Source organism: Oratosquilla oratoria, chromosome 31 (assembly GCF_046742065.1).
Source record: "Oratosquilla oratoria isolate Oo_2021 chromosome 31, ASM4674206v1, whole genome shotgun sequence".
Lineage (NCBI taxonomy): Eukaryota > Metazoa > Arthropoda > Malacostraca > Stomatopoda > Squillidae > Oratosquilla > Oratosquilla oratoria.
In genome coordinates this window covers 35,870,163-35,885,162 of record NC_134807.1, presented here as the reverse complement: position 1 = coordinate 35,885,162, position 15,000 = coordinate 35,870,163, and the positions used below count along the sequence as shown (strand labels likewise).

General features: G+C 38.4%; 1 protein-coding gene across 2 annotated transcripts in view; it reads right to left on the bottom strand.

Annotated features, from left to right (window-relative positions):
- The window catches only part of LOC143041519 (uncharacterized), a 147,999-nt gene that overhangs the window by 97,431 nt on the left and 35,568 nt on the right, over nucleotides 1-15,000 (bottom strand). For both annotated transcript variants that reach the window (XM_076213485.1, XM_076213486.1), the window contains exons 4-6: nucleotides 11,390-11,592; nucleotides 10,618-10,703; nucleotides 10,035-10,188 (exon numbers count right to left, since the gene is read on the bottom strand). In XM_076213485.1, coding sequence (XP_076069600.1) covers nucleotides 10,035-10,188; nucleotides 10,618-10,703; nucleotides 11,390-11,592 — 443 coding nt within the window. The remainder of the gene's footprint in view (nucleotides 1-10,034; nucleotides 10,189-10,617; nucleotides 10,704-11,389; nucleotides 11,593-15,000) is intronic.

Genomic DNA, 15,000 nt, shown 5'->3' with positions numbered 1-15,000 from the left:
AAAATCTGTCTTCTGGCAAATCGAATTAAATCCAGCTCTCACAGCATTTAACACTTATAAGTGTCGCTTCAAACTTAATTGAATGCCCTTCGTGGTGAAAAATTACTCTATTACATTACAACGCCTGATGAATAGCTGTAAGAGGCTGGTAGATAAAGGTAGATAAGTAAGGCAGATAGAGAGATAGGTGGCGAAGATTTCATTTTATGAGTTGGATGTTTGGTAAATGATAGCCGCGAAGGAGTTGCATAATTTCGCTCCCCGTCTAAAGTTTATAAACAACAGCTAGGGACCAGATTTTATTTCTGTACAAGGGGGTCATTGAGCCTGATGTGTAGTTGTTCAGTTTCTACGTTTCTTCGTGATAACTCGATATTTCCGCCATGCTTTCTCCTTACAAAGGCTATCATAGTTTGTGGTAACATTAATTTTACAAATATAAATAATATTCATAAACACATACAATGGTTTGTTCAATCATAAATCAAAATGCTAATTCTATTAAGGGGAGACTAGAGTAATGGAGTGTTACACCATCATACCCATTTAACACTTAACTCTCGCCAAAATAATATTTTGGGGGAAATGAAATATAGTTATCCAAGTACTTGGAGTGATAGGGTATCAGAATATATATGATTATGGGGTCTATCTCCAAAATCCTAGGAGGAGTTCATGTAGAAACAAACAAACAAACAAACAAATAAACAGACAGACAGAAGCTACTACTTTATTATAGTAGATTATGTTGATCCAACAATATCTAAACTAAGCCCGTCATGCATCGATGTCGTGATTGCTTGAGTAAGTAGTATTGCTTAAGACGTTTGTAATAGTCTTTGTAACTGGGGAAAGGGTGGAGAAGAAGAAAATTTCATTGGTTCACGGGAGTAAAGTCACGTCCTTAGGGGAGGTACTTAAATATAAGAGTAAAGATCATTGGACTGGGGAAGTCGTGACATCCATCACAATAGAAGAAAACTAATAATGATAATAATGTCTAAAAAATATATATATATATAAAGATATAGCTAAACATTACAACCCATGGCAAAGTATAGGAGGTTGGATTTCAACAGGTAACAGCCATTCACCGCGTGAATATATATATATATATATATATATACACACACACACACACACACACACACACACACACACACACACACACACACACACACACACACACACACACACACACACACACAGACACACACACACACACACACACACACACACACACACACACACACACACACACACACACACACACACATATATATATATATATATATATGTATATATATGTGTATACATATATATATAAATATATATATATATATATATATATGTATACATATATATATACATATATATATATATATATATATACATACACACGCACACACACACACACAAACACACACACACACACACACACACACACACACACACACACACACACACACACACACACACACACACACACACACACACACACACACACACACACTTTTGTCGGATGGACGGCGAGGATTACAGTTCTGAAGAAAAAATGAAATATTCGTGGACCTCAACGCAAAGGAAGTACCTATTGTATTTACAGGGAAGGGGATAACTCGTGGTGTCGTGGGAAAGTGAGGAAAAAGGAGAAAGGGAGGAATTACTGAGGGAAATGGAAAGAAATGAGGAAGGGGAGGACTTGGTCCAAGAGGCCAGACGTCTTGTAAGCAAACGCAGGACCGATGATTCTGGTGATGGGATTAACAAAATTGTAGAGATTAGAAATATAGATAAGAGCAGCACAATGGAAGGTGAGGATAATAATTTCCAGGGATTTAATGAGAGTGGGGGGGATACCAACCTCCCCCGATTGAAAAGACTAGAGGAGAAACTTGATAAGATGATCGAACACTGGGAGGATAGGTTCGGTAACGTAACCAACATTGCGCAGAGAGTTGAAAGATTGGAAGAACTAGAGAAGGCGAACAAAAATTTAACTAATGAAATAGAAGAGTTAAAAAGATAGTTAAAAGAAGTAAAAGAAGAGAATGAAGAATTAAAAAGGAACAATTAAGACAATAAAGAGGCCATAGCAAAAGAAGCACAGGGTTGGAGAAAAATCCAGGAAAACAGTAAAGTTGCATTTACTGATATAATTAAACAATAAATGAAAGAACAAACTGAAGACTCAGTTATCAAAGTGATGAGACAGAAGGAAAATATAGTAAGAGACTTAGCAGATAAGAAGAAATGTATAATTGTATTAGGAATGGAAGAGAAACATAACCTAGATAGAATCAGTGAGGAAAAAGGAATAGTAAGCAGTTTACTAGAATTAGTTCAGGAAAATGAACCTGAAATAATGAAACAAATCGAAGCGATGTTTAGGCTCGGAAAATATAGTACAGATAAGACCAGACCAATGAAGATTAAATTCCGATCACAAACAACAGCAGTGAATATCTTAGCAAAAACAGGGAAGCTAGCAGCAAGTGAACAATATAAAAAGGTATGGATAAAAAGAGAAATGAATAAAGAGGAAAGAGAGGAAGAAAAATGGAAAGGCAAGAAGCTAAAGAAAAAAAAACGAGACCAGAACGGAGTCAGAAAAAAAATAATTCTACTGGAGAGTAGTGAATATGAAATTGAGGAAATGGACCATAACAGAGAGAAACAAAAAAGAAACAGAGAATACAATGGAAATAACAGAAAGTTAAGAGTGTCCTACACAAATATAGATGGATTAATAACAGGACTGAATGAACTGAACGAGTATCTGAAGGAAAAAGAACCGGACATAATGGGAATTGTAGAGACAAAATCAAAAGGTCCACTACCACCCAACAGCATAGGACACAATGCATATAATTATTGGATTAGAAACAGAGAGATAAAACAAGGGGGTGGAGTTATGTTCCTGACTAAGAAGGATATAAACGTGAGGTGTGTCACATATGGAAAGAATACAATAGAGATGATTATGATAGAAGTAGAAGACAGAGATAAGAGGAGCAGAAAGTCTAATAAACTACGTGCCCCCAAAAAAACCTCGTGGGAGGAGAGTGAACATAAAAGTATGTTAGAAGACACAAGAATAACATTAAACAAGATAATGGAAGATGGAGGAAGAATAGTTATGATGGGTGACTTTAATTGCAAAGGAATCTGCTGGGAAGAGATGACCGTAAAGGGTGGAGACGACTCATGGGGAAATGTTCTACTTGAGATGATTATTGACCACACAATGACACAATGGATTCAAGAGAACACTAGGTATAGAAATGAAGAAGAACCATCGAGACTAGACCTAATAATCACATCAGAACCTGAAATAGTGGAAAAGATAGAATACCAGGCACCAATAAGTAAAAGTGACCACATAGTGATAGAACTAGAACTAAATGAGAAAAAATACATGAAAAGAAATGAACAATATAGAAAAGGAAGATTGATGTAAGAAATTTTTTTTTGATAAATTAAGAGAATTCTTTCAAAATGAAAACTGGGAAAGAATACACAAAGAAGATACAACAGTAGAGAAATGGAATATTTTGACAAAAAATTATAAAAATGGAGTGGAAAAGTATGTCCCAAGACAAAAACAAGAAAAATAATATTTAAAGTGCTGGTACAACAAAAGTTGTAGTGTTAAAAGACAAAAGAGACAAAGCTTGGACCAAATGGAAGAAACACAGAAGACCTGAAAAATGGAAAATATATACTTGTTATAAAAATGAATATGTACAAGCGTGCAGAGAGGAAAAGAGAAAATATTAAAAAGATGTCATAGAAAAATGTAAAGATCAACCAAAACTATTGTACAGATTTGTAAACAACAAACTGAAAAACAAACAAGACTTGGAGAAACTAAGACAAGGAGGAGCTGAATACACAGAGGAAATAGAAATGGCGGAAATTATGAACAAGCATTTTAGATCAGTGTTTACAAGGGAGAATATACAACCGGAAGAGATCGAATGGAAAGAGAAAGTCCCCCCTATGAAAGAAATAGAAGTAACAAAGAATAAAATAATGAAACACTTGAGTAATCTTGATGTTAGAAAATCGCATGGACCAGATGAAATAGCAAACTGGATTTTGAAAGAATGCAGAAATGAACTGGCAGACAAAATACATAGCATAATAAACAGTTCCTTGAAAGAAGGAAAAGTTCCAGAAGATTGGAAAAAAGCAAATATAGTACCTATATATAAAGGAGGTAATAAAGAAGACCCTACCAACTATAGACCAGTCTCTCTAACAAGTACAATAGCAAAAATTTGTGAAAGAATTATCAAAAGTAAATGGGTAAAATATTTAGAAAAAAACAACAACGTGCTAAATCCAAGGCAATTTGGATTCAGACAAGGACGATCATGCGTCACTAATTTAATATGTTTCTATTCAAGGCTAATAGATATAATACAAGAAAGAGATGGATGGGCTGATTGTGCATTTCTAGACCTAAAAAAAGCTTTTGACAAAGTACCACATAAAAAGTTGCTTAAGAAATTAGGAACTGAAGGAGGAATACAGGGCAAACTGCTTAAATGGATGGAAGACTTTTTGCAAGAAAGAAAAATGAGAGTAGTGATAAGAGACAAACACTCAAAATGGGATGACGTAATAAGCGGCCCCAATAATGTTTGCTATATATATTAATGATATGGATGAAGAAATTGAAAGTAACATGAGCTGATTTTCGCAGATGATGCAAAACTATTAAAAAAAGTGAACACGGAAGAAGATTGTGAGTCACTACAGAGTGATCTAAATAAAGTATGGGAATGGAGTAGGAAGTGGGAGATGGATAAAAAGTGTAGTATAATGGAATTTGGAAAAAGCAAAAACAGAATAACTGGATCATATAAATTGGGAGAAGGAATAAAAAAAAGTAGAAAATGAGAAGGACCTGGGAGTCATTGTTATGAATAATATGACACCTGAGAAACATACAAATGATATTTTTGGAGAAACTTATAATTCAATAAGAACAATCAAAGTGGCATTTACATACCTGGATGAAGAAATGGCGAAAAAAATACTAATCACTCTGATAAGACCAAGATTGGAATATGCAGCAACGATGTGGTCACCAAGTACAAAAAATGTATAAAAAAAACTTGAAAGAATACAAAGAGCAATTACAAAATTGGCACCAACACTCTCAAAACTATCATATGAAGAGAGACTAGCAAAACTTGAACTACAGACACTAGAGCAAAGAAGAGAGAGAGGAGATTTGATAGCTATGTACAGAATCATGAAAGGCATAGAAATTATTGATAGAGAGACTCTGATAAAATGGGATGATACAAATACAAGAGGGCACGGAAAAAAAATCAAGAAAGACAGCTATAGAAGAGATCTGAAAAAGAGCAGCTTTCCTCACAGAGTAATAGATAGCTGGAACAAGTTAGATGAGAAAGTGGTGTGTGCAAAAACAATACATGAATTTAAAAATAGTTTAGATAAAATGAGATATGAAGACGGGACACTACGAGCATAGCTCCCCTTCCCGTAAAATACAACTAGGTAAATGCAACTAGGTAAACACACACACACACACACACACACACACACACACACACACACACACACACACACACACACACACACACACACACACACACACACACACACACACACACACACACACACACACACACACACACATATATATATATATATATATATATATATATATATATATCAAATGATAGATGATAAATTTTGGGCGATGGAAGTAAAATGAAGATGCTCTCGGAATAGTTTGTACTCTTACGTTACGACCACTTTGGTATTCTTCAGAGAGTTTTCTACAGAAGGTTCTTAAATGTCACATTTTATATCACTCTTGAGGGGCCACTCGGTCAGGTTATAGCGTCCGGGAGGTGAACATTTGTCTGGTGTCTCAGTGAGTCTAGTACAAGGACACTTGCCACCTTTGATAAGCAGATGAACCCCTCTCTTCCTTTAGTGTTTTCTTTTACGTTTATGTATGCAGCTTCAATTGTTTTTCTTGTTTTCTTTTCCTAACCTTTTCTGAGGACTTTTGCCTCTTTCCAATGAGGAAGGTGACCAAATTTGTCTGCCTGTTGAAGGATTACAAAGGATTACAAAGGTGGAGCATGCCGACAGGAGACCTTTTGGTACATATCTAGGTCGGATGCGAAAAAAGTCATATTAATAATAAAATAATAAATAAAAACTATAATAATGTAAATAACAAATAAAATACATAATAAAATGCATAGGTATAGTTAAATAATAAACAAACAGGTAAATAGTAAATAATAATAAACTGACATATAACTAATAATTCACTGTATAACAATGAAAAAAAAAAAAACGGAAATGAGACTATCCTTTTCTAGAGTTATTTTTTGCGTGGATCACGAATATAACTTCCGTTTCTTTCTGTGACCCTCCAGTTCTTCGTAAATAGCAGTGCCTGCAATGTCTATCTGAACGGTATTTTTTGTTGCTTTTACCATTTATATAATTTTTCACATAGCTATGTGTTTTTTTTCTTAACAGGATACAGAGTTAAGATGCCTAGAGAATGCAAGAATTCGCCAGACAAGTTTTGTTATATATGTGGATCAGTTACATTAAGGCAATACAAGAGACAGTTGACTCAACGTGTAAAGAAACTTTATGAGCTGTACTTTGGATGTAAAGTGGGTGACCAGGACAAAAGCTGGGCACCTCACATATGTTGTGTCAGGTGTACAAGTTCCCTTTCTGCCTGGGTGAAAGGCAAAGGGACTGGCCTCATGTTTGGCGTACTAATGGTCTGGAGGGAGCCAAAGGACCACTCAACAGATTGCTACTTCTGCTTAACGGATATTAAAGGTGGGTGTTCAGTGTTTATTTTTTACTGTTTTTATATATATTTTCAAGAGATGTATCAATAAAAAAGATCGAAATACATAATAAGTTGCACTTCCACTATTTTTGCACGTGATCACAACCAATAGTATCCATTTTTAGTCTGATTTTATTTTATTTTCCTGCAGGTCGCAACAGAAAAGGCAAGAAATCTATCGTGTATCCAGATCTTCAGTCTGCTATTCGCCCAGTTCTACATTCAAGTGATATTCCTGTACCACAGCCGCCCTCTGAACTACCAAGCGATGACACGAGCAACTCAGACGATTCAGAATCTCAAGATGCAACGTATACGACACAACTTGAATCTGATAAGAAACCACACCTCATCACCCAACCAGAACTCAATGATCTAGTTCGTGATCTAACACTTACTAAGCAACAGAGTGAACTCCTGGCCTCACGTTTGCAACAATGGCACCTGTTGGATGAAGAAGCTCGAATTACAGTATTTAGGAAGCGTTCTGCAAATCTACAGGATTTCTTCACTTTGGAAAACAACTTGACTTATTGTAATGATATCAGAGGCCTATTCAGTGCCCTTGAGCTGTCCTATGAACCCAATGAGTGGAGGCTATTCATAGATGGATCCCTTTACAGCATAAAAGCAGTTCTGTTGCACATTGGGAACACCATGCCTTCAGTTCCAGTTGCTTGCTCAGTCATTTTAAGAGAGACATATGAGAACCTTGCTTTTATTCTAGACCGCATAAGTTACAAAGAGCATGAGTGGTTAATTTGTGCAGACTTGAAAGTAGTAGCCATACTTAATGGGCTACAAAATGGATACACCAAATTTATGTGCTTTCTTTGCAAGTGGGACAGTAGGGCCAGATCAGAACATTATATACGCTCAGAATGGCCATCTCGGGAATCTATGACGCTTGGATGCCATAATGTAATTCATGAGCCACTAGTTAAGAAGGAGAAAATCATTTTGCCACCCCTGCATATAAAACTAGGCCTAATGAAGCAATTTACCAAAGCACTGCAACATAACAAGCCATGTTTCCAGTATCTCAAAGGGATCTTCCCTAAAATTAGTGATGCCAAGATTAAAGAGGGTATATTTGTAGGCCCTCAGATTCGCAAGCTTATAAATGATGAGGACTTTGAGGCGACAATGGATGAACCTGAGCTAGCGGCCTGGCATGCATTCAAAGATGTATGCAAAGGGCTTCTGGGAAAGCACCAAGAGTCCCAGCGAGAGCGTAAAGTGGAGAGGCTAATAAAATGCTACCAAGATCTCGGATGCAATATGTCACTGAAGATACACTTTCTTCATTCTCATCTGTCCTTCTTCCCAGAGAATGCAGCAGATGTGAGTAATGAACATGGAGAGAGGTTCCATCAAGATATAGCGTCAATGGAAAACAGGTACAAGGGAAAATGGAGCCCTGCTATGCTGGCTGACTTCTGTTGGAACCTGAAGCGTGACACGCCTGAGACGTCTTATAAAAGAAGAAGTAAATAATAGATTGTAGGTTAATACATCATATAAAGCTAACAAACATGCCGATTCATTATATATTAATTAAATAAATACAATGAAGACATTTAATCTGACTTTGGGAGCAAAATACATTTATGGAACCTTGGAAATCTCTATTAATTGCATAATTATTAAAACAGCGATTTACAAAAAATTGTGACGTGGCATGAAATTTTTGTTATCAAATTTGAATTCAGCATACTGAACTTCATTATAAAACGCACATGAGAACTATGTTTTTTTCTTAATCCTGAAATTTGTTGTACAGTGTTATAATTAATGAAAATCAGACAGACAAATGATAACAAAACAAAAACAAATAATAGAAAATAAATTATAATCACTACAGCATCTTGCTTAGGTGTTTATCTTAATGATTCTTAAAGCTTCGAACTGAACTACATTGCACTACCTGTGCAGGAAGTTTATTCCATTCATTAACTACACGGTTGGCAAAGTTGTTTCTACCTACTTCCAAATTTAATCTATTTCCGGACAGTTTGAGACCATTGTTTCTTGTCTGATTCTCATTCAATGTGAAAATTTTGTCACTTTTGATGTTGTCAATCCCCTTTAAAATCTTAAAGACCTGTATCAAGTCACTTCTGAGTCTACGCTTTTTTAGGGAAAACAGATTCATATGTTTTAGTCGATTTTCGTATGAACTAAGGAGTTGGACGTCCTGTGCGCTCTAATGTAATTTTTATGTTCATATATACGTTTGTTTAAGCCTCGTCTCGACTCGCCGAAAAAGGAGGCTGAGCACCCTTTACAAGGAATCTCATAAACCACACTTAGCTCATTGATAGGACTTTTTTTCTCTCTGATAGGATTTTTTTCTTGTCGTTTAACAATTCTCGCTATTTTGTTGGAGACAAAAAGACAAATGTTCACCTCCCGGACGCTATAACTTGACCGAGTGGCCCCTCAAGAGTGATATAAAATGTGACATTTAAGAACCTTCTGTAGAAAACTCTCTGAAGAATACCAAAGTGGTCGTAACGTAAGAGTACAAACTATTCAGAGAGCATCTTCATTTTACTTCCATCGCCCAAAATCTCTCATGTATATATATATATATATATATATATATATATATATATATGTATATATATGTATATATATGTATATACATACACATACATATATATATTTATATATATGTATATATGTATATATATGTACACACACACACACACACACACACACACACACACACACACACACACACACACACACACACACACACACACACACACACACACACACACACACACACACACACACACACACACACACACACACACACACACACACACATATATATATATATATATATATAAATATAAAATATATATATATATATATATATATATATATTTATATATATATATACATATTCACGCGGTAAATGGCTGTTACCTGTTGAAATCCAACCTCCTATACTTTGCCATGGGATGTAATGTTTAGCTATATCTATATTCTTTATTTCCTTTTTATTGTTTTAGTGTCAGCTTTACACCTGTTCCCACGAATCTACCTTTCTTACACTTTACACCTCATTTTTTGCATCATTTACTTGAGTAATTCGATCTTTGACAATCAAACCGCCCTACATATTTCGGAAACGACTCCCTGTTCTCACCTCAAGAACCTGAGTGGTGTGTGATGTACCAGGCTGGAACAACGAGCTACTCAGGGTTGTCTGTAGCGAGGACAGGATAGCCCGCTTAAAGTTGAGGGCGCGTGGGTCCTCGTCAACGTGCGGACAGAGCTCGTCAATGCGCCCATCCTTGAAGCTGGAAAAACAAAAAAACAGAAGAGCCATGGCATTCCGTTATTATAGTAAGCAATTAAAATCGTCCATACCCTTTAGATTATATTCTCTTGAATATACAGGTAACTCATGCATAGTTTGACGAGCTTCGTGATGAAAGTTAAATACATATTTACTGGTAATAAGTTATCAAAAGGATGTTTGATAATCTTCATCTTTTAACTTTCAACTTTATTTCTTTCCATGTCACCATTTTTTTTTTCTCGGAACGCAAAAACCTATAATGAGCATGTCAGTAGTATTGGCCCTTTAAGCCTTGACCTTATTATGTAGTTGAATGTGAAATAAAGAGATAGATTATAATCTAAGAAGAAATCATGGGTAAGTACTAGATTTTCCAAAATATGAGTTGCAAATGTTTTGCCTATGCCGGACGCCTGTTCTTTTTTACCTGAAGTGAAGATCATGTGCTTCGAACGACGCCCTGAGGTCGCTTGAGTCCTCGGGTCGAACGTTTGTGATCTCTAGATCTTCGATCTAAAAAGATAAAAAGAATAAACAAATTGATGAATCTTATCCTATTCAATTTTAATGACATTTAATGAAATGAAATAACCAAATAAAAAGTCTAAAGCTTTATAATACAATACACTAATTTAGTTTTCTCGTCAAGGAAGATCTGAATACAAGGTTGCTTCTACATATATCTTTTATGTACATCTTATTACAAGATTGTATCGACACACGTTCTTTTCTCATTAAAAAACAAGAGTTGAGAGTAAGGTGTAGCAAATTCATAAGGAATGTGAAATGTATCTGTTGGGGTGTAAAGTATGGGAAAACGCCATTTCTACAATGACTGAAGTAGAGTAAACAGGATATTTGATCAAAAAGAAATAGCTGTGTACAACGATGATAATATGTTGTGGGCTGAAAGGTGGAGGTTACTGAGAGTTATGGGGCTTCTGGAAAATTCATATTTGCATAGCAATCCTGACCAGAACAAGGAAAATCTACTATACAAAATAGCCAGCGAAGAACTACTACAGAGTGCAGATGTCTGGATAATATGGCCAGAACTCACGAGAGAAGGGAAAAAAAAAAGGACCCCTACACTACTGCAGAGATAATAGGAAGGTGCTGTAAAACAAGACATACTAAGTGATCGGGATGTGTTGTGAGTCACCCGATCTCTTGCGCAGGAGAACACTGCCATACATCACCTTGATCTTCATGTCGCATGGTGTGTTTGCCACCAAGTTGACGAAGGCGCGCACGCCGAGGCGTGAATCTGCGTCCTCTACCACCTCTGCCCTAGTAACCACCTCACCCTCGTAGAAATAACGGTAGGTGACCCTTGGGACATAGTGCGGGTGAAAGATCAAGCTGTAATGTTCCCAGCTGTTGTGCCTTGTCCACGTGGAATCTACGGAAAAGAAACATAACAGCGTGTACTGTGCTATGAAACCATGGTTTATATATGTATATGCCCATGTTTAGTGTTCGCATAGTCTAATGAATATAGCATATGTGTGGACACGAACTTGTTTTGCTGGTACGTGTACTGATGTAACTACAGCATATTCTGTGGGCACGATAAATTTCAATGTAATATCTAAAACTGATATGTTCAATGTAAATGCAAAATTAGTTTATACATATGTGAGCTTTGATCAGTAGAATGTTGTGATGTGATATCGCATCATGGAAAAACATAGTGTGATAACTAAATTATAGAAATTGTATGGTAGTAGTACATCATCCACTTTCCTTATGGGGAGATGGGATTGATCTCTAATGCTTAATGTATATAACTGGTAAGTACAGTGGTGACAAAAAAGATGGTGATAACAAAAGCTGTATGCATGCATGGTTTGAGGTTTGCGACGGGACTATAGTGTCTCCTGGTTATACATATAGTCCCACCCACAGACCGTATATTCTAACAATTGCTAGTAAAATGAAGATCCTACTTTACTAACGTCCAGTGCACAGCGTCCAAAGGTGACAAAATATTGGAAGACCAACAGAACTATGGCTTGGTTCCATTTTAATCATTGGCCACACTTTTCCTTAACTCTCGTGTCGGTTTTGTCGTTGTAGCAGACACATGCATGTCACAGAAAGTGCAAAGATATGTAGAGCCTAATGCGGTGCATTGAGTAGGTTGCCCCGACCATAATATGGTGCAGTGAACACTTGGAACCCTCATCTCTCATTGCTTGTGTGATAAGCAACTTGTGGTCATTCGTGCATTTGTGCACATAGCCACTGACTCCGTGGTGTGCCTAGCACCACTTGTCGATATCTTATTGACGAAAGAGCGTCTATACACTATCATTTCATATCGCATGTGCATCTAGATTATGTAAGAATTCATTGCACTGCTGTGATAAGGTGTCATTGTGCCCCGCAAAGCTAGTTGTTTTCTGCACAGGATCCAACTCATTCTTCGTGACCTTGGAATGCAGTATCCCCCTTACAACATGCAGCACTACTTTCCTTTCAATACCTACCACAAAACTTTAACAAAAGTCTTTACTTGAAGATATGCTTCTCGTATATGCACGTATATGCACGAAGCATGACCACATGTTAAAGTCTGTAAGGCATACTTTAGTCACCTCCACCACCATAATCACAACCCAACAACCATCTCCTGATCTGTTTACGTGGGTAATGTAGAATAAGAACAGCAAATTGAATGCTTCCTAATTCAAATGCCCACTCATATTTGTGGAGAATTGTATGGAGTCGGACCCCTTCTTCACGTCACACTAACGCTGAGTGCCACGCCATCACCCATGCTCGCATAGGTTCCTTTGAAAGGCGGTTGAATCTGTAGTGTTCTGTAGCCAACACGTGTAATTACCCCTTCAGGACCCGTGATCGCAGAGTAAAGGATAAACAATAGTCACCCCTTAGAACATGCGTTCGACTAAACATGATTTCAACTAAATGTAGTTAATATAAATAACAATGTTCACTGTAACAACTTAATCTATTCAACAAAAACCCACTGTGTTAGATAAGAAGAAATGAAATAAAATTAATTCCATATATTTCGATCACGGACTGTGATCCTCTTCAGTGGAATACAGAAAGGTAGAGCAAATGGCATGTCTTATATACAATAAGAATAAGGGACAAGGGTAGGACTCAGGTAGCATCTAGTACTTTGCGGGGCAGGTCACCCGCCTTCACCAACGATGGTAACAATTTGTTGACTGCCCAGGTGGTAAGGCAGTCAGGTGACCACTGTCCATGTGACATATTAAAATTTGGAAATTTGTTAATCAGGGATGATTCTATTATTTTTCTTTTAAAACTGCATTTTGAATTAAAGATAATCTTTGCCTCATTCCAATCCATATGATGGCCTTCCTTGTCTACATGTTGGAAGACAGCGGAATTATGTTGTGCGTATTTAATTGAATTTTTATGTTCTTTCATCCTAGTATATAAATTAATTTTATTTCATTTCTTCTTATCCAACACAGTGGGTTTTTGTTGAATCTTTACGAATGTGTTACGACATTACTTTATAGTAACTTAATCTATTTTGTAAATAAAATAAAATATATCCCTCTACATCCTGTAAAAAGCATATTTATGTATTATAAAAAGATTTTGAATAATTGCATATGTAACACAAAGAATCCAGAATTTCGCCACAAATATTGTAAATACCATCATCGTCATTTCCAATAAACAGATCAGTCATGGGATTGACTTTAAATATCCTAGCTTCCTCCAACAAGGACAATTGTAGTAACCACTACATTTGGTAACCCTGGAGTGACCGAACACCTGCCCTGGACTTCCGCCGCCCTTGCCGCCAGCCGTGGACTACTCTCGACGTCCCTGCTACCTGCCCTGGACTTCCGCCGCCCTTGCCGCCCAGCCTGCTCGTCCAGCCCGGCTCCACCCGCCCGGCCTTCCCAGCTCTACCACCCCGGCCTGCACGCCGCACCAGCGTGCCCAGCCCCGCCCCGCTGTCCCGGCTTGGCTGCCCAGCCCACTACCACCGCCCCGGCCTGCACGCCGCACCAGCGTGCCCAGCCCCGCCCCGCCGTCCCGGTTTGGTTGCCCAGCCTAGCCCCACCACTCCGCCCAGCCCGCTGCACCAGCATGCCCAGCCCCGTCCCAACGTCCCGGCTTGGTTTCCCAGCCCAGCCCATCGTCTCACCGCCATGCTCAGCCCAGCCCCGCCGCCCCAGCGTGCCCAGCTCCGCCAACCCGGACTGCTCTGGCCAACCCAGCTGCCCACGAACATTGCTTACACGCTAACCACGTAAGCATGACGGACAATCAACTACAGGATGTTTCGAACACCACCGCTGCCGCCGCTGCAACCGCAGCCACCACAGCTACAGCCGCAGCCACAGCCAGTGCAGCCACTGACACACACACACACACACACACACGCTTGCACGCCCACGCACGCACGCTCGCACGCAACCCCGCACGCACGCGCACACACTCGCACGCACGCCCACGCACGCTCGCACGCAACCCCGCACGCATGCGCACACGCACGCACGCGCACACGCACGCACGCGCACACGCACGCACGCGCACACGCTCGCACGCACGCCCACGCACGCACCCATGCACGAGCACGCACGCACACGCACGCAAGCACGCACACGCACACACACGCACACTACAAAGAAAAAACAGTTATCGTTCCTCCTGCCTCGTCACTAGGGGGAGAGTTCTGTAGTGTTCTGTAGCCAACACGTGTAATTACCCCTTCAGGACCCGTGATCGCAGAGTACGGGATAAACAATAGTCACCCCTTAGAACATGCGTTCGACTAAACATGATTTCA